Genomic DNA, 18,170 nt, shown 5'->3' on the forward strand with positions numbered 1-18,170 from the left:
CCCAAGCGACAGGAATTAGAAGGTATTCACTGCGAAATAGGGGGCACTGGGAGTCTGACTGGGAAGGAACTAGGAGAACAATCAAGGTAAAAATCAGCATGACCTGCATCACAGGGCTGAACAGTGAACAAGACCTGCTGCTCTGCTTATATTGCCTTTGGACACAACATTGGGAGCCATTTTCTTCCTTAACGAAATGGCAGTGCTCATGGTGAGCTAGTACTGGAGGTATTAAACTTAAATGAATTAATATGCATATTTCATTACACCGTAGGCCTACTGGAACATAACAGATCAAATATCCATCCATCCTTTTTCAAAATGCTTATCTTAGTCAGTGTTTCTAAGTAACTGATTACATTAGGCCTAAATTTACCAAATGTTGTGAAAATTATTTAGTTAGTGATATCACTTTATATAAACATCACATCATTGTTTGCAATCCCACTTCTCTTTAATATAATATAAATACCTAGAGAGTCCTGTACTTCATTGGATAGGCTTTTGGCAAAATTGAGACCCTGGATGGATGGATGGATGGATGGATGAGTTTAAGAGTTAAAAAGTGTAGTACATGTTTATAAATTAATGGAGAACAATGCCCCAAGAGGGTAGGCCTATTTCTTATGGTCTTCATCTATTGCAGAAAGTTGCAAAGGTCAAATAAATTTAATTATTGCAAAAAAGATGTAATATTAAATATTACTGAATTGAATTAGAAATATGTCTTCAATTAATTTCTACAATACTCCGCCATTTCATGTACAATGAATATATTTGAAAAGATATGGGCAAATATTACGTACTGTTGTCCGGGCTATTTCTTTTCAGTCTAAGTTGTAGGCCGGGCGTTTTAGAGAAGCGTACCACAGACGGACCATTGTAGTTTAAATTCCGACTACAGTGGATCCTAGTAGGGAGTGTTACGAGGAAGTATATCTCACAGATTACTGACCGAACAGTACCTCGAGGCAGCTAAATTCAGTATTATAGTACAGAAAGGAATTTAATTTTGGTTATTAACTATACAACAGAAAATATAATCTAAGAACATGGCTTCCCGGTCTCCATCGTCTTCCCCTGACTCCGCCACAGGCTCAGGTACCGATCCAGCTCGGCCCGACACTGGGGAGCCGCTCGGAGGGGGATCGGATTCTGATTCTGACATGGGGCTGAGGGACCTAGATTGTGGGGCTGTGGGTTTGGGACATCGGTTGGAAGGGACGGAGCTGGAGGAAGAATTTGAAGCAGCAGCCGATCGGCTACCGGGTCTTTTGCAGACGGCGAGTCGGGATCAGCTACTGTACCTGTACGCCAGGTACAAGCAGGTATGGATGGAACTGCCGTCAGCTCACCTGGCATCGTATTCTTTGCATACTGCATTCAGTTCACCTTAAATCACCAAGTTCTGTAATATTTTTAACGGTCGCAAATATAGGTAGGCTATTCCCCTAAAATATTGTCAGTCTAAACATGCCTTGCTTACGTACCGTTACGTTACTTTGAAAAAATTAATGCTTATAACAGGGACGTACTCTCCGTATTCTTGTTTCTTCCAATTTGTATTGGGCAACCTGGGAATAACGTCTAACTATTATTTGCTTTTTCTGGCATAGTTCCCAACCTTTAAACTTTAGTTGTATGGAATACTTGACGTTTTGTTGTAGGAGGCAGCATTCCCAAGAAAATGTATTGATATCAATGTGTCTTGCTGCTTTGACATTAAAATAGTTTTACAATATAACTGTTAATAGGTTAGTCTATGTATAGGTAGGTAATTGCTAGATCTGATATAGGTAATCCCAATGTTTAAAAATACATAAGAAATAAACGTCCAATAACGCCATTCTGTGACAGCATTATTAATGCGTACTGCAGTACTGCAACTTCCTGCATTAATGCGATTGTCATTTTTGGCCAGCCACCAAGTAGTATTTGTCTGATTTCGATCAAGATTTCAGGTGAAATATGTGGAAGGGGTTTACAAAAAGGTGAACTGACGAGTCTGACGCCTCATACGGTTGTGTAACTCAGTGACGCTATTCCGGATGGAATCCGTGCCATGTTTAGACACAGCAGTTTCGGTGACTATTTGGTTTTGTAATAAAATCATTGATTTTCATCTGTCTGTCTGTCTGTCTGTCGTCAGACAATTGACTGCTTTGTATATGTTGTATATAAATTATACACTAAAAAAGAGCTATGAATTACTGGTGCTGAGTATTTCTACTGAGTTAAGTGCTTAGTACAGTGTCTTTCCTAGAAATGTTCCCTGATTTAAAAAGGCAAAACAGAAGAAAAAAAATAAAATAATAATTAGTAATTATATATTACAAAAAAAAGAGTTAATCTGTACCTTAAAAGACAGTTGTCCCCTACAGTTCCATTTATTACATTTAATTTATTATGTTTACTGAAGGGTAAGAGTCTGCCCTTAGTGAAGGAGATAAAGCACATCGCTTGATGCTGAGAGGGAATGTGAGACTGGAAGGCACGTTGGGTCAGAGACGGCAGGGACTGAGGAGCCCTGGGGCGGGTGATGCGAGGGGTAAATTGCTTATCTTGCTCTCGCCTTTGGTCATGAGCTGTGGGTAATGAACTAAAGAACAAGGTCATGAGTACAGCTGGTCAAAATGAGGTTTCTCCACAGGGTGACTGCGCTCATGTCCCGTGACAGGGTGAGGAGTTCAGAGAATGAAAGGGACTTCGAAATAGCTGCTCCCTTAGATCGAGAGGAGTCAGCCGAGGTGGGTCGGCCATCTTATAAGGATGTCGGCTCCCAGGGGAGCTGTTCCAGGCACCCCCACTGGGTGGAGGTCCCAGGGAAGACCCAGGACACCCTGGAGGGCTTGTATAACCCAGCTGTCTTGGGGACACCTGGGGATCACCCAGAATGAGATAGTCTGTGGTCTTGGTAAGGGAAGTCTGCTCTGACCTGCTCAGCATGCTGCCACTGTGACATTCATGAGGAGAATCATCATGATGATGATGAAGATGATGATGGACAATTTTTGACAAGGGAAAAGTGGCTCCGGGAAAATACTGGCAGAAGTTTAGCTGTGGTAAAGCAGAATGATTTGAAATTCTTCAGAACTATTTAGCTTTAATCTTGGATGACCTTTTAATTTATTTCATATTTCAAGTAAAATATTATGTATTATGTTTATTGATCTAACTTCCTTTTGAATTTTTTATTTGCTGCAATGGTCTATAGTGTTGATTTTATTCTATTTTTTAAGGTAAAGGTCGGGAAATGCAATACACCGAAGCCAGGATTCTTTGATTTTGAAGGGCAGAAGAAGTGGTAAGTCCTCCTATCACCGTGTTTAACTGTCATTTGTGTGCCATTGAAAGCTTTGGTGTTCAAAATGAATTAGTCATTTCATGTAGGTTTCTTTGTGTATTTCTCGATAGAGCTGCAAAAAATTATTATTTTAATAATCAGTTCATCATGCGATCAGGCAGTCAGCTAATTGATTATTTGAGCCAAAATACATGGTATAAAAGAAATGTGCACATGCTTTATTAAAAAAAAAACATTAATTGATATTTACGTCACAGTTGTAATAAAATTTTTACACACTAGACACTTAATATAAAATAATTATATGAATTAATGTAGGCTAGTTATTTTTCAGTGATGGTCCTCAACAGTTTGCCCGTCTCCAGTGCTTCACTCAGCAGCATAACAGCCTAACTGCACTGCACACAGCCTAACTGTTTGTGACTCAGTGTAACTGCACTGCACACAGCCTAATTGTGCATTTGACAGTCTAACCATGTGTATGGCACAGCCTAACTGTATGTGTGACTGAGCCTAACTTCACTGCACACAGCCTAACTGTATGTGTGACTGAGCCTAACTTTACTGCACACAGCCTAACTGTATGTGTGACTGAGCCTAACTTCACTGCACACAGCCTAACTGTCTATTCGACTCAGTCAAACTTAGCAGGTGTGCTGTGGGAAGTGAGTCTCTCGGTGTGTGACCCCTTTTCACATACAGAACCTGTTAATGTATCAGGTAAAAACAACACAGGGTGGGTAATAAATTCTCATTCCCACACAGTCTTCCATGACGGTAAAGTAACGGGTGTCAGTGCAGTGAATAAAGGGGGAGACGCTGCTCCCCCATCCTTCTCGAACACGGTACATGTAATGTACATGTAATCTGTTACGGTTTCGCATTCACACTGGAGCCGTATCAGAAATTACCGCTAATGTCACTAGGGTGCCAGGGGTTAGATTATTGGGTAGCCTGCTGTTCCCATTCCCACACGACACCAAAAATGGTAAAATAGCGTTAAGTGAGCGGGTTGAGTGTGTTGATGGGATACAAGAGTGAGCAGAGAGTTGTGCTGTTGCCCCCTCACCTAACTAAATGCTTGCTCTGTGTACCTACCTCGTCGATTTTTCTTTTCCTTGGAAAATACCTAAGCAAATTCATTTTATTAGTGCTTTGAAAATGACAGCGTAATATAGTCTGTTAACCAGCAGAATTACCTAATGTGTCGCACTGGGGGGCGGCAGTCGGGCTCCCCGGGTGAGTCACCAAGGTGTTGGTTGGATAGATAGAAGGTCTTGGTGTGACTGACCGCCATGGAGAAATGTAACCAGCGGGAACAGTTACCTAATTCGTCTTCCAGCTGACTTAATCCATAATCCATTTCCAGTAAGCACTTATTATCTATTTAATATTTTTATAGAATAGTTATCTATTCTATTGGAACTTAAAGACATGGAGAATGAGTGTGGATCAGACTCCTATCTGCCACAGTGCGAACATAAACTTACTGCACACTTTAACCGTATCATCTGTAAGTGCCCAACTTTAGGTTGTGGCCACCAGAGGTGACAAACTCCGGTTCTGATCCAATCAACTACTTGAGTACTATGTGAATGTGATTCTTTATACTCCACTGGTTGGTTGCATTAAAATCTTGGTCTGGGTTTGTACTTTCTGGACCTGAACTTTCCACCGCTGGTGGCGAGCTAAAGGATCCATCCAAAGGATTTCTGTAATACAGTCCGTATCAGTATCAGGGCTGCAGGTTTCTTTCCGATTCACACCCATCTTCTGCTGTAGAAAGACGTGTAATATTAAGAAGATTATTTCACAAAGCTGAGATGATCTAACCAGTAGCCCAGTTACTACAGGTGAAACTCAAAAAATTTGCATATCATGCAAATGTTAATTTATTTCAGTAATTCGACTTAAAAGGTGAAACTAATATATATGGACTCATTACATGCAAAGCGAGATATTTCAAGCCTTTATTTGTTATAATTTTGATTATTATGATAATGATATAGGGGCGGCATGGTGGTGCAGTGGTTAGCACTGTTGCCTCACACCTCTGGGACCCGGGTTCGAGTCTCCGCCTGGGTTACATGTGTGCAGAGTTTGCATGTTCTCCCCATGTCATCATGGGGTTTTCTCCGGTTACTCCGGTTTCCCCCCACAGTCCAAAAACATGCTGAGGCTAATTGGACTTGCTAAATTGCCCGTAGGTGTGCATGTGTGAGTGAATGGTGTGTGAGTGTGCCCTGCGATGGGCTGGCCCCCCATCCTGGGTTGTTCCCTGCCTCGTGCCCATTGCTTCCGGGATAGGCTCCGGACCCAGTAGGATAAGCTACTGGAAAATGGATGGATGGATGACAATGATATTAACTTTTTAGAAATCCAGTAAATATCACTTCATGAGTATTATTGTGTGGTGCTTGGATGGCGTTCAGGGGGCTTTCCTGTGAGAATTTAGAAGTTACACTTTTGATTGCGTTACTCTGTCAGTGAGGACAGATCAGGTGACACTACATGCTATGTCATTAGTACTGGCACATGAAATTCCTCATGCTCCATAGCGAAACTTGAAGCTTACCCTAAATTTACCTTTGGAGATTACTAGTGTCTCTAGACCTATATACCTACCTATGAAGCACATTTGGCCATGAATAAAAATGAGGAAATAACAGAATATTGTCAAGCCAGTTGTGAAGGGATAGGCGTTTGATCCCATTTGTGTGTGAGACTGCAGTGTGGCAGCAGAGTGACACCCTGCCCGCTGTGTGTCGCCCCCTGCAGGCAGGCATGGAAGCAGCTCGGGGATATGAGTGCGACTCAGGCCATGCAGGAGTATGTGCTGTGCGTGCAGGGGCTGGACCCGGACAGCGGCAGTAAGGTGAGAAGCCTCCTTGTGCAGTGCTGCCTAAAAACTGCCCTGCTGATTAAAGTATTTAAGAGACCCTGCTAGAGCAAAGCTTTGTAGTTGGGACCCATTTTTACATGGGACATTACCATACTCACCAGCAGGGGGCAGTGAGACACAAAGCAGCACTGAGGTCTTTGCGTCCACATTTTTAATTTTAGCATGTGTTATCTCCGGAGAGTCTTTCGGCGTCTCCCCGAGGTTTTCCAGGCGTCAGACGCGGTTGTTTTTTTTAGCCTGCCTGTTAACGTTCAGAGTCTAAATGACTGTAATTCCCTGCATACATGCCGATTAGGGCATGTCAAATATAATTAGCGTTTCCCGTGCCGTTATCTGAAGATCCCTTACCGCTTTCCACCTACACAAATACGGAAGAATCGACACGATTGTTACGTATAAAATCGTTATGTATTTTTCACATAGTCTAGTTCTAATTCACAATACACGATGGTCCTACTTTAGCACCTGTTGATTATAATTTTTTTCCCCCCAATTCTCTTTATATGTCATTTTAAAAATGTTTGCATGTTGGTTCCGTTATGTTATTCTGTGTATTTACACATTTCCTGTTTAGCGCAATTCTGATCGCATCTGAAAGGCGTGTCAATGCGCTGATATACACTGCATGTAACAAATGAAACTTGAAACTGTGGTCCGACCAGAGGGGAACCGGATAATCAGACGATCAGCAGACAGTGTCTTAAGAGTGGGGCGCCTGCCTGTGGAGGCGATGGGTTTGGGGTTGGGGCTCGCGACGCGCGTCAGGGAGCACATGCGTGCTTGGGAGCAGGGCGGCCGGGGAGTCTGTCATTCGCTAAATGAGACACAATTACAATGGCAGATCTTCCCGCAGCTGGCAGGAACCCCCCTCCGCTGGGACGCTCGGAATTCGGAGTGTAATGGAAGAAGCAACACAGCAAAGGAGCAAACCTGACATTTCAAAGGACGTTTTTAAAACTATGCATGAATATGGCATTAAATGGTAAAGAACATTAAATGGATTAATAAAAAAAAACCTGCAGGGACATGCCATATTGAGATTGTCTGAATGCAGTGAGCAGTGATGGAAATGCACAGAACGATACGTACGATTCCTGAGCTCTATGCTGACTCCAGTAGTGACCGAATCCTGCTGTAAAATATCCTGCCCTATACATGGATATAAAATGTAAGTTGCTTTGGGTAAAAGCACATAGCAAGTAAAATAAATCACGTTAAATTACAATATATCCTCCGTTCGATTAACCTTTAAAGTAGGCTTATTACACAATAGTTTTATTATTTACTTATTTAGTAGTATTGAGGTTAAAATATAAAAGACACTATTTAAGTAATAGTCTTCTGCTCCGATGTTATAATGTTATAATGTTATCTTTCAATTTTAAATCCTTTAATATCGGTTTGATTGGCACACATTTGAGTTTACAGCAGTGTATTAGGATGGCCAGCAGAGGAATATGATTCAGCGTCCCCTGATCTTTAGTGTGTCGTTTTAACTGACAGAAGGTACATGATGGAGATACAGAATTTTTTTATGGGGTTATTGTTTGGGGGGGCTCGCGTCCTTGCCATGAATAAGAGTGAAGTTGGTATCCGCGGTATAAAAGCCTGTCAGATCGGGTGTCTCCAGTCGGTCCCTGGCCTCCAGGGTATCCCACAATGCACCTGTCAGTGCCTATCAAGCAGCCAGTGGACGCCTCGGTTTTAAAAGAATAAAAACAAATAGAATCATGCGTCAGCGTAAACAAAGCCCGTCACTGTGTGGGGAAACGCGGTTAAGGAGCGGACGTGGGAATAATGGGCCGCCCAGCCGGCCTCCCGTGTTGCTGGCCGCCACGCACTGCTTCAATAACACAAAGTGCCCTATAGAAAAGAGAATTACACTTCAAAAAGTACTCGAATCGTCAGCTTCCCCCCGCTTTGAAAACGCGACGGTTTCCGCCGTCCTTTCGTGGCTAAAGGAAACGGGAGAGGGGCATATTAATGCAAGAGTGTGTGTGATTGTAAAACTTGTTAAAAAGGGAAATATTTGCGATGACCGCAGAAAAAGTCGAGGGAATACTGCAATCCTTCATTTACAGAATGGAGCCACTGAGTATTATCCATGTACGTAACTCCCAAACTGGTGCACAAAGGAAATTGATTCTCTTTCCCTCTCAGAAAAGGGCCGTGTTATGAATAGTGAGCGGTCATCGCATTTTAAACTCATAGATGTTTATGAAAAGTGCATCGGAAAGAGCTGCGTTATATTGATATACACTTCATTATGTTGAGTCTTAGTGATTTTGGGTGGAAAACAGCGAGAGAAAAATGTGGATATGGTTTAATACATATCGCACTATTTGTAATGGAGTGGGATGAATGCAAACTGAATTGCCAGGCACGTCCTCTCTGTCCTGGTTGACACTGAATGTCTGCACACTTCAGCCTGTATTGTTAGATTAGCCACCATGCTTTCCTTTTGGCTGATGTGCTTTATTGTACATACAGAGTTTTATTACCTTGCTGCAGCGGTTTCACATGCTGGAAGCATGTGGGGTCATGCTTATGTCCCTTGGCTGTCAGGTTCGGGGCTGGGGGGTTTGTTTGGGAGAGAAGGCGCTTTTTATCCGGGGCGCTTATCCACCTGGACACTTCAGGGGGGAGGGGGTGATGAACGCCAACCTCCTAGTTGCACCTTTTCTCTGCCCTAGGTTCTGGACAGGAGGGGAAAGGAGCCCAGGATGGGATTTGGGGGCCCAGCGGTCAGCTCGCTGTACCAGGAGGAGACGATCAGGTGACTGTGCAGCGACGTCACAGCGTGACACAAGCCTGGCTTCCCTCCGATCATGGCGCCACTGGGCAGCTGCCTCCCCGAGCTTGTGTGTGGGTCTCTGTTATTGTCCGATTCATTTATTTATTGCAGATTTACCTGTAGAATCTATCTTTAAAATTACAGATACGATGTGGGTTTTATTTTTTGTACCTCCTGGATCAAATGAATCCAAGCCAGTTTGAACAAGGGAGTCCCGCTGCCTTCTGGGAATGTCGGCAAAGCAATTAGCGCGTGCTCGCCGTTCCATTCTGGCATGCCGCCCTTCCCGGGCCCTGCCTACCCGCCTGCCTGACTGGTTCACTGAATTTCAATTTTCCGCTTGATATGGAGAGTCCTCCTCCATTAAGAAAAAAAAAGAAAATCATCTGTTGAGCACCTGGCTTTGGAAGTATAATTGCTCATTTATTGTTCCGCTAAGGATATGTATAGAATATATATCAGTGTGGGCCGAGGGACTACGGTTCTCCCAGAACAAAGCATGGAGGTCTAGTCTTTGCTGTGCTTACCTTGGCTGCACAGCTGAAGAGGCTGCAACGTGTGGTGTTCAGTTGAAGAGAGGTGGTCATTTTATTTGACCTGTCGTGCCTGGAGAAGTTGTGGAGATGCGTGCCACGTATGAGAGTGATTGCGGCCCAGACTGAGTGTTTGTCAAAACCAATGTGGTCTTGTGTTCAGCTGGAGAAGAATAACCCCCCCCACCAGCAGAAGACATGGTGGTGGATTGCATTTGGGTTGTAATTCAGGGACTATGACTCAGAGGCCAGTGGATTAGGCCCCATAATAAAGGAAGATGTCAACCGTGTTCTAGGTCCAAAGAACCTGCCCTAAGCTCAGAATGTCAGATAATGGTGCTGTTATACCACTTTTAAAATACAACATAATCCTACAGTTCACACACCTTTAGTATTTAAGTACTAATGTCAGTCTTTTCTTTAAACTCCTCTGAGGGATTCTATTCCGAGGACAAATGTTTCTGCATAGCATCAGGAGTCTCGCATGCTGTTGATTCAGGTTAATGTACCTAAAACGTACCCCAAAACACCAGCGTGCCCCAGTGCTTGTGCAGTAGGTCAGGGCGATGGAGTGCCAAGTGACCTTCCCAGGATGCTGCATGGCAGTGGCAGGTGCCATTCGTTAGCCTTCGCATTAATCGCGGCCCTGTCTGTCAGCTGACCGGCCCGCCTGAGGTGGGCGGAGCCATACGCGTGACCGCGGCCTGAGTGATGAGCTCTGCCTTCGATTAGTTGTTCCAGAAGACGGATGACGCCGACGTGGCAGGGTCGTCACACGTCACAGGGGGAGGGGGCATGCGTTGTTCAGAGAGCGCTCGTTACGTGGACGACATCGATCTAATGAGCAGAACTATTAAGGAAAGCAGAAGAGATGTGGTGATCTGTCCTGATGTCCAGGGTACCACCATGAAGCTTTCAGACCTTAATGATAACCCAGAGTGTCGTACCTGCAGTGTGTGTTTGTGTGTGTGTTTGTGGTTTTGCATAGATCACATTTGGGGACCAAAATGTCCCCAAAGTGCGGTAAAACCTGAACCTTCCTTACTTTTGCAGACACTCCCTCAGGTCCCCATTTGGATAATCTCAGATTTATAAAAATCTGTGGATGCAATCAAAGAAGTAAAAGTGCCAAAAGTCTGGTATTTTGGTTGGTTACTTATGGTTAAGGTTACGGCTGGGTTGGGGTTAAGGGTGTCCTGATCGGGATTAAGGTTTTTCCCATAAAAGTGAATGGACGGTCCCCATTTAGATAGGTAGACCAACTTGTGTGTGTGTGTGGGGCACCATGCAGTAAGAGTGTTAGGGATCCCTGTGAATGCCCGGAAGGTCATAGGTTCAAATCCCATAGCGGGTGGAGTAATCATATCGCTTTCGGGCCTTTCAGTGAGGCCCTTAAGCCCACCTGCTCCAGGGATACTGGCTGAGCTGTTTCATGACCCCAAAACTCGCTGTCACCCGTATATATGCCTGACTGTGTCTCTCATGGAGAGCAGGATGGGAAATGTGTGAAAAATACCCAATTCTGACTCTGGGATGAATGAACTATCCCAATTCTATTACATTCTACACCCACTCATGGGCTCAGGTGTTGGCCAGTGTCCTGTCAGCCTGAGCCGGGTTGGTTGGTTGGCTGGGGGGGGGCATACACTTAGGCTTTTCTAAATAAGACCTCCCCCCTTTTCTCCCTGTCTGGTCCACCCCCCAGTGCCAAGAGGTGACTACAGTCAGAATATAATTAGAGCTTGTGTGGCATGGGGCTGGCTCCCCAGGGACATGTGGGGGGCGGCGGCGGAGGAGACGGTTCCTCTTGGGCTCTTCTGACACACAGAGCACATTCCCATCCTACTCACCTGTACAGCCTGTACTCTGCTGGGAGGACATGATGCAGAAGCTGTCGGGGGAGGGGCATGCGCTCCGGGGCACCAGTATGGATGTAGGGCATCCCCAACCTCAGAGAGGACATGATGCAGAAGCTGTCAGGGGGGGGCATGCGCTCCGAGGCACCGGTATGGATGTAGGGCATCCCCAACTTCAGCGCCCAAACTCTGCATATGTACAGTGTGCCAGGTTTCATTAACAGTGAATGTTTCTGTACGCTGCACTTAGTGTATTATACTCTTGCATATGTCTTTGCCAACCGCACGCAGCATCCCTGGGTCCCGCACACCCTGGCATGACAGTACAGTGTGCCTTTCTCCGGCATGAATGGGACGTTTTACACTCCAGATGTGTAACTGGGCTGTTGTTATCCTCCTAACCAGGAAGGACCGGTGTCACATGACCTGTAGCATTTCTGTTTAACGTTCTCTGTCTTTTTCTTGAATTTCTCCCCCAAGGGAGGAAGACAAGAACATATTTGATTACTGCAGGGAGAACAACATCCAGCACGTCACTGGGGCACTCACATCCAACGCGGTGGACGTCAACGCCAAGGATGAAGAAGTGGGTGCAAAAATGTCCCGGCTGTCCAGAATGCTCCATGCTGCAGTGCTCTAGATAACAGCGTTACACAAGTCATATTTGTGAACATTCATCAATTAATGAAGGATAAAATTAAGACAATTGTGTTCTTAATATCAGGGTATAGCCAGTAAAGGATCAGCTTTGTACAGAAGATCCATTTTTAGTAGCTGCTGTGGTTGTTGAAGTCTACACCTTTGATGCCTCATTTCCAAAAACATGTCTTGGGCTCCACAACATGCAGTTTTCACTCTCTGTTTAATCAAACCATTCGTTTGTTGACTGGCCAGCTGGTGTAGCTAGAATAGAGACAAAGGCTGACAGTGTGGCTTCAGTTTTGTTATAGACCGGTGCAGTGCAGTGGTCTGGCCATCAGAGGGCGGAAGTGAACCTTTGACTGGATTTCTGTCAGCGTTGGGCCATTGTATCCACGCTAACAGTGCCTCTCTTCTGTGTGTTCAGGCCGTGTGTGACAGGGCAGCCTGCCACCGCGTTCCTGAGTAGGGCAAACCAATAATGCTTAGTGCGTGTGCAGCCCAACTGAGCGTGTAAGAGGTCGTCGGTTCAAGTGACAGGAGAGACCCCCCTCAGGTGTCCTTGAACCATATAAAACATCTAAAAATCCCAGGTACATCAAGTTCCCATATCAAGTACGCCCCCCCCATTGGGCTGTTTATGTCACAACTTGAAGTTTAATGCATTTAAAAGGCTATTTAAATACTCAACACTTGATGAGACATGATTTACAGTGAAGTAACACTTAAGGGAAAATAAAAACGAAATGTGTTTGTCAGAAAAAAAACACCCAGCGTAATTCACCCTGACTGAGCAGTGATCGTCGGCAGGTACTGATCCATAGTAAAATCCGGGCTTTACTGCTCCAGTGTCTCTTCAGATGGTTTTGGGTCGATATCCTTCTAGAAGGTGAATCTGTATCTATTGAACACTCTGTTTTTCCTTCCCCATCTGTCACCCAGGCCAGTTTTCTGTTTCGCCATTAAAGACACTCTTTCAACTGTAAAATGTTTTTCTGGACTCCTGCATGGGTGTTGATTTTGAGGGAGCCTGCAGTTAGTTGATCGGTACCATGTGCTTAACCGCACTGGCGATGGGCGTGACTGTTACCCCGTGCCTTCTGTGATCTGTTACTCAAACCGCACTGGCGATGGGCGTGACTGCTACCCCGTGCCTTCTGTGATCTGTTACTCAAACCGCACTGGCGATGGGCGTGACTGCTACCCCGTGCCTTCTGTGATCTGTTACTCAAACCGCACTGGCGATGGGCGTGACTGCTACCCTGTGCCTTCTGTGATCTGTTACTCAAACCGCACTGGCGATGGGCGTGACTGTTACCCCGTGCCTTCTGTGATCTGTTACTCAAACAAACAGACAATCTCCAGTTAACTGTAGGAAGCAAGAGAACAGTTTGTTGCCCTAGAGGTAATTTATGTTTTATATCAATATAACAGTCAGTCAAGATGTTTCAAAGACGTTTTATTTCACCAAAAAATTCAAGGGGATATTGGTTGTGGTCCGTGTTCAGGTAAAAATCGATTTTTAGCACCTTTTAATAACTCACGTTCACACATCTCTGTAGTAAATAATCTGGAACTAAACAACAAATGGATTTCAGCTAATAATCTCTGTCATAAATTGGTAAATGTAAGTGTTTCTAGTGTAGGGTGCGATAAAGGGATCTCCTGGACTTAGGATTCACCAGTATCTGGATGTTCGCTACTTTTTGTGCGATTTCCTGTGATTGTTTAGACTTGCTTTCTGGAGAAGCCACCGTTTGCTTCAGCGTGAGGTCATGAAAGATTGACGGACTCGGAGAAATGTCTCCTCAGCTCGACGAGGGGAGTGATGCAGGCATGCAGACCTTATGTACAGGTCAGCCCCCATTAGAACTTTAATGTTGGTCTTCATTTACCTAGACGTTGGTTGGCTACCATGTCACATCACAGTAAAAGAGACGGTCTTCTTAAGAGTGGTGTCTGCATGTTCATCCAAGCAGCATCTTCACATGAGTCGCGATGGTACCGCTTAATAAATCTCCCGGCAGTGAGCTAATGACCTCAGTGGTCCTCCTTGGACACATGGACCCTGTAGGCAGGTTCTTTATATCATATGGAGATCACCTGTGTAAATCCTAAGTGAATGAATTACTGCGGGCAATGAACCTCAAAGCCTTTTGGGACCGAAAAGTCAACATCGTGTATATCATTGAGTGACGTATAAGGCTTACCATATAGCTAGCTGGACTGTCTAGCGCAGGGGGGCTGAGTAGATGTTTTGATCAGTGGCCCGATTTAGGCTTCAGTTCTGCTTGATGTGAGTTTCTGTGTGACCCTTGACCCCTGGGGGTGACACACTCACTCTCGAGGCCAAACGCGTTAACCGCTACCGTACAGTTCGCCCTGAGTGAAACGGGAAAACCATCATAAGGATAATAATAGATCAAGGCGTTCCTGGCTGCCAGCACTTGCGGGGTGGGGGGGGGGGGGACGGTGCTGAGGAGATGGGACCGGGGGGGATGGGGGGGGGAGCTAAGGAAATCGGGCGGGGATATCAGCAGACCCACCTTCAGCCATCCATGTGGGGGCATCGGGTCGGATTAAAGATTGATCTCTAGCTACACACACTCAGAGACCTTTATTCCTGCCTTAAATAGCTAATATTACTGTTGAAATCTTGGCATATTTAAAAGTCCAGGTGAAACACAGCATGCAGAGTAATGATGGTTTAGCTTATGATCGGTTGGTAGTTGGTTCTGTGCCCTTCGTAATGGGCAAGTTGGGTTCCCTGGTTGAGGGTGTGATTCCCACCGGCCTGCAGGGACACCCCTGTGTAGCGCACTGACACCCCATATCTTGGAGCCTCTTCGCTCTGCTCCTGTCTGTCTTTGTGCACTTTTCTCCCCTGGCAGAATCTTCCTGTCAATTAGTGCCAATTTGACCAATAGGCCCCGTCTCCCTGAAGCCTGGGGACGAGGGTGACGTGTCCCCCGCACGCCAGCCACTCGTCAGCGCCGCCTTGAAGCTGCTAATCCCCTGCGGCACCCTGGCCGGGGGGAGGGTGGGGGCTTTTAAGAGCCCCGCTTTCCTGGCAATTCGATTGCAAAAAGGCTGCGAGGAGGCTGAGATCTTCGGGCTCCCTTCCAGGGACCGTTTCCACTCTTTCCATCTGAGAAAACATTAAAAGGCGCCGCAGTCCCTGCCAAACGGCAACTTTTAACCGTATTTCTATTTTATTCACCTTTTCCTGTTTCATTTGCCGTTCCCGGTTTGACGGTGCGCACTCTGTAGTGCAAGGCGTGGTGCAGGGGGCAGAACCTGGGACAGTCAGTCGGGGATGCTGGGCTGAAGCAGGACACTGCAGCAGTTCTTATCAAAAACAGACCAGCTGGGGACCCCCTACCAGACGGGGGGGTCCCCTCTGGTATCTTACACCGGCTGTTAATACCCGCAGTTGGTTGATTTCTGAAGCATCTTTACAGTCTCCCCTACAGCTGCTTCATAGATCCCAGGCTGAAAACCTCTGGTCTCAACTTCCATTTTCATTTCATTTTAACTGTATCAGTACTAATGCAATAAAAATCCCATCCATCCATGTTTAATAACTGCTTATCCTATATTAGTAATGGAGACCAACAGCTGTCCTGACACAGGGTACGTAACAGAAAGGACAACAAAACAAAAATAGCATGTTTAATAGAGCTGTGTGTGTGTGTGTGTGTGTGTGTGCCAGATATACATTGTGGGGACATTTGGTTATTTTGATGTTGTGGGAACCATTCTTTTGGTCCCCATAAGGGGAAATTCAGTTTTATAAAAATCTGTGACCGCAATCGAAAAAGTGAAAATGTCAAAAGACTTAGGGCTGGGTAGGTTTTCATTGTTGGGATTAGGGTTTTGCCCATAGAAATGAATGGTTGGTCCCCACAAAGATATGAGTACAGGTTTGTGTGTGCGTGTTTTCTTTGAACATTATCCTCACATCTTAATACTCCAGCTTTGTGTTTCACATATAAAATCCTTGCAGGTCCAATGATGAGGGATATTTTCAGTGATGAAAATATGACGGACCACCTTGAGTAAAGAAGGGACCTGCGATCCGTATCAATCTGAACATGCAGCACAGCCGATCGATACAATTTAAGCTGTAGAACTGAGCTTAAGCAGTTGGCTTTACGTAATTGGAACCGAGTGAAAAATTATGTGCCTGGTTGGTGGATTTTTAAGCTGCGGAGTGGAGGATCTGCATGCGGGAGGCCAGGGTAACGTTCCATCAATCAGGGTGAGGGGGTCTGCCGTGAGTCTCTCGGACCCCTCGGAAAGCGGCAGAGCAGCGGCCCGCGGATGCACAGCAGAGCGTTTCCCTCTGTCACCACTCCGTTATACATCTGCGATCCAGAGGCCCCTACGTTATAAATTGATGCGCATAATTTATTGTTTCTTAAGCAGGAATCTATTGTGAAGTAAACTTTATGGAGTTCTGCATAATGGGGAGGCAGCAAATTGATCTGCTGGAGGTGAGGAGCGAGCGGGAGTCCCGTGCCTCACCGGGGGGGGGGCCCTCTGTCAGGCCCGCTGACCCCCGCTGGCCTGGCTCTCCAGGTCAGACCAGTAAATTCAGCACAGTGCCGAACCTGGGCCAAGTCCGGCCGTATCGGAGCTTACAGTGTTTCTAAGAAGAATGGGGATCGTGGCACGAAGTCAAATGTGCGCCGCAAATTTTATATGGTTTGGACAAATTCAGTGTTATTCCCAAAAATGCATAATTACCAGATCCTATTGAAATACAGGTGTTCGTAAATCACGGCATTTTATAAATGTAACATTTTACACACAAATCTGTGTACGTTTTTAATAACAATGAGCTGCAGCCTTTCAGTTTGGCCGTTAAATGTGATTTAATGTAACGAGTGTCCTCTGGGCTTCTTTCAGGGCCGGGCCCTGCTGCACTGGGCCTGCGATCGGGGACACAAAGAGCTGGTGGCCGTCCTCCTGAAGAACAACGCAGACATCAACAGCCAGGTGAGTCATACACTCTCCACTGGGGTCAAAGGTTAAAGGTCCAGTGCTTCCAGTGGGGCGGCGCCGTACGTATGATTGGATTGTTTTGCCTGCACTACCGATGTATTAGCTACTTCTTGAAACAATGAAAGGCGTTACTGGAATGACTTTTGTAACGGTCCATCCCAGGTTCTACCTCTGTTAGCCCAGCAATGGGAAATGTGTTTATGGTTCCTGTATGAGGTCAGTAAGCGCTGTGTGTTTCTATTGAAATATTGTCTTATGGGGAAAGTATTTGTTGTTGTTGGTTATTGATGAGTCTCGTCCCTCTCAGTGAGATCGTGAAGCAGGTCAATCCTGCCTCTCAGGTTTACAGGAGGATTCGGCTGTATCTAAATCTGGCCGAACGGGGGGGTGGGGGGGGGTGAATACTGCGGGTTACAGAGCCGTAGCTGTGCTTTGCTGTTTCGGAGTACGACGAATCAATTGGAAGTAATCAGGCAAATTGTGTGCATTATACAAGCGGAATAATCAGAACATTTACAAATCACTTTCATTTTTGTGGTCATAAACCTCCTTTTCCTCCCCCACGGATGAACGTCGGGGGCTGCCTGGCCTGGAATTTTCTATGCATTATTATATTCTTTTTGAAATTTAACGCAATTAACTTCAGCTATTTGATAAGGAAGGACAATGTGTATTCATTAATCCCCCTAAATGCCGATCTCGCCTGTCATTATGGTTATTGGTATGCGGCCGCCATGCCGGTAACCAATAGACTATGAAGGTTTGTCATTAAGTTCTTGAAACGTTAAGTCCTGCTATTTTTTTTGCACGTTTCAATTAACCGCCTGACAGACTTTAAAAAGGGGGTAATCCTCAGGTGCCCCCCCCCCCCTCCATTTTGGAGATTGAAAATTTTACTGTGGTACGACTGGCATGCGAGTCTTGTTTGCGTGACTTTATTTGCTGTGTTCGAGTTAAACAAGCACTGGATCTTAAGAATAATACTAGCAGGACTTCAGTAGTAAATTGTTACTAAATCGCCTGTATTTATATCATCAGAGTTTCTCTCCTCTAACTGCAAACTGCAAACGTGCCCGTAACTCATACTGAGCTACAGGTAAATGAAAGTCACAATGGTGGCATCTGCGAGCTGCAA

The 18,170-nt window shown here is 45.4% G+C and overlaps 1 protein-coding gene across 1 annotated transcript in view; it reads left to right on the forward strand.

The window, feature by feature from the left end:
- The first annotated feature begins 871 nt into the window (after positions 1–871).
- acbd6 (acyl-CoA binding domain containing 6) overlaps positions 872–18,170 on the forward strand; it is a 28,746-nt gene continuing 11,447 nt past the window's right edge. The window contains exons 1-6 of the mRNA XM_048976845.1: positions 872–1,328; positions 3,240–3,304; positions 6,083–6,179; positions 8,900–8,982; positions 11,870–11,975; positions 16,940–17,029. Of these exons, the coding sequence (XP_048832802.1) occupies positions 1,053–1,328; positions 3,240–3,304; positions 6,083–6,179; positions 8,900–8,982; positions 11,870–11,975; positions 16,940–17,029 (717 nt within the window). The 5' untranslated portion in view covers positions 872–1,052. The remainder of the gene's footprint in view (positions 1,329–3,239; positions 3,305–6,082; positions 6,180–8,899; positions 8,983–11,869; positions 11,976–16,939; positions 17,030–18,170) is intronic.

The sequence above is a fragment of the Brienomyrus brachyistius genome, chromosome 15 (genome assembly GCF_023856365.1).
Source record: "Brienomyrus brachyistius isolate T26 chromosome 15, BBRACH_0.4, whole genome shotgun sequence".
Classification (NCBI taxonomy): Eukaryota; Metazoa; Chordata; class Actinopteri; order Osteoglossiformes; family Mormyridae; genus Brienomyrus; species Brienomyrus brachyistius.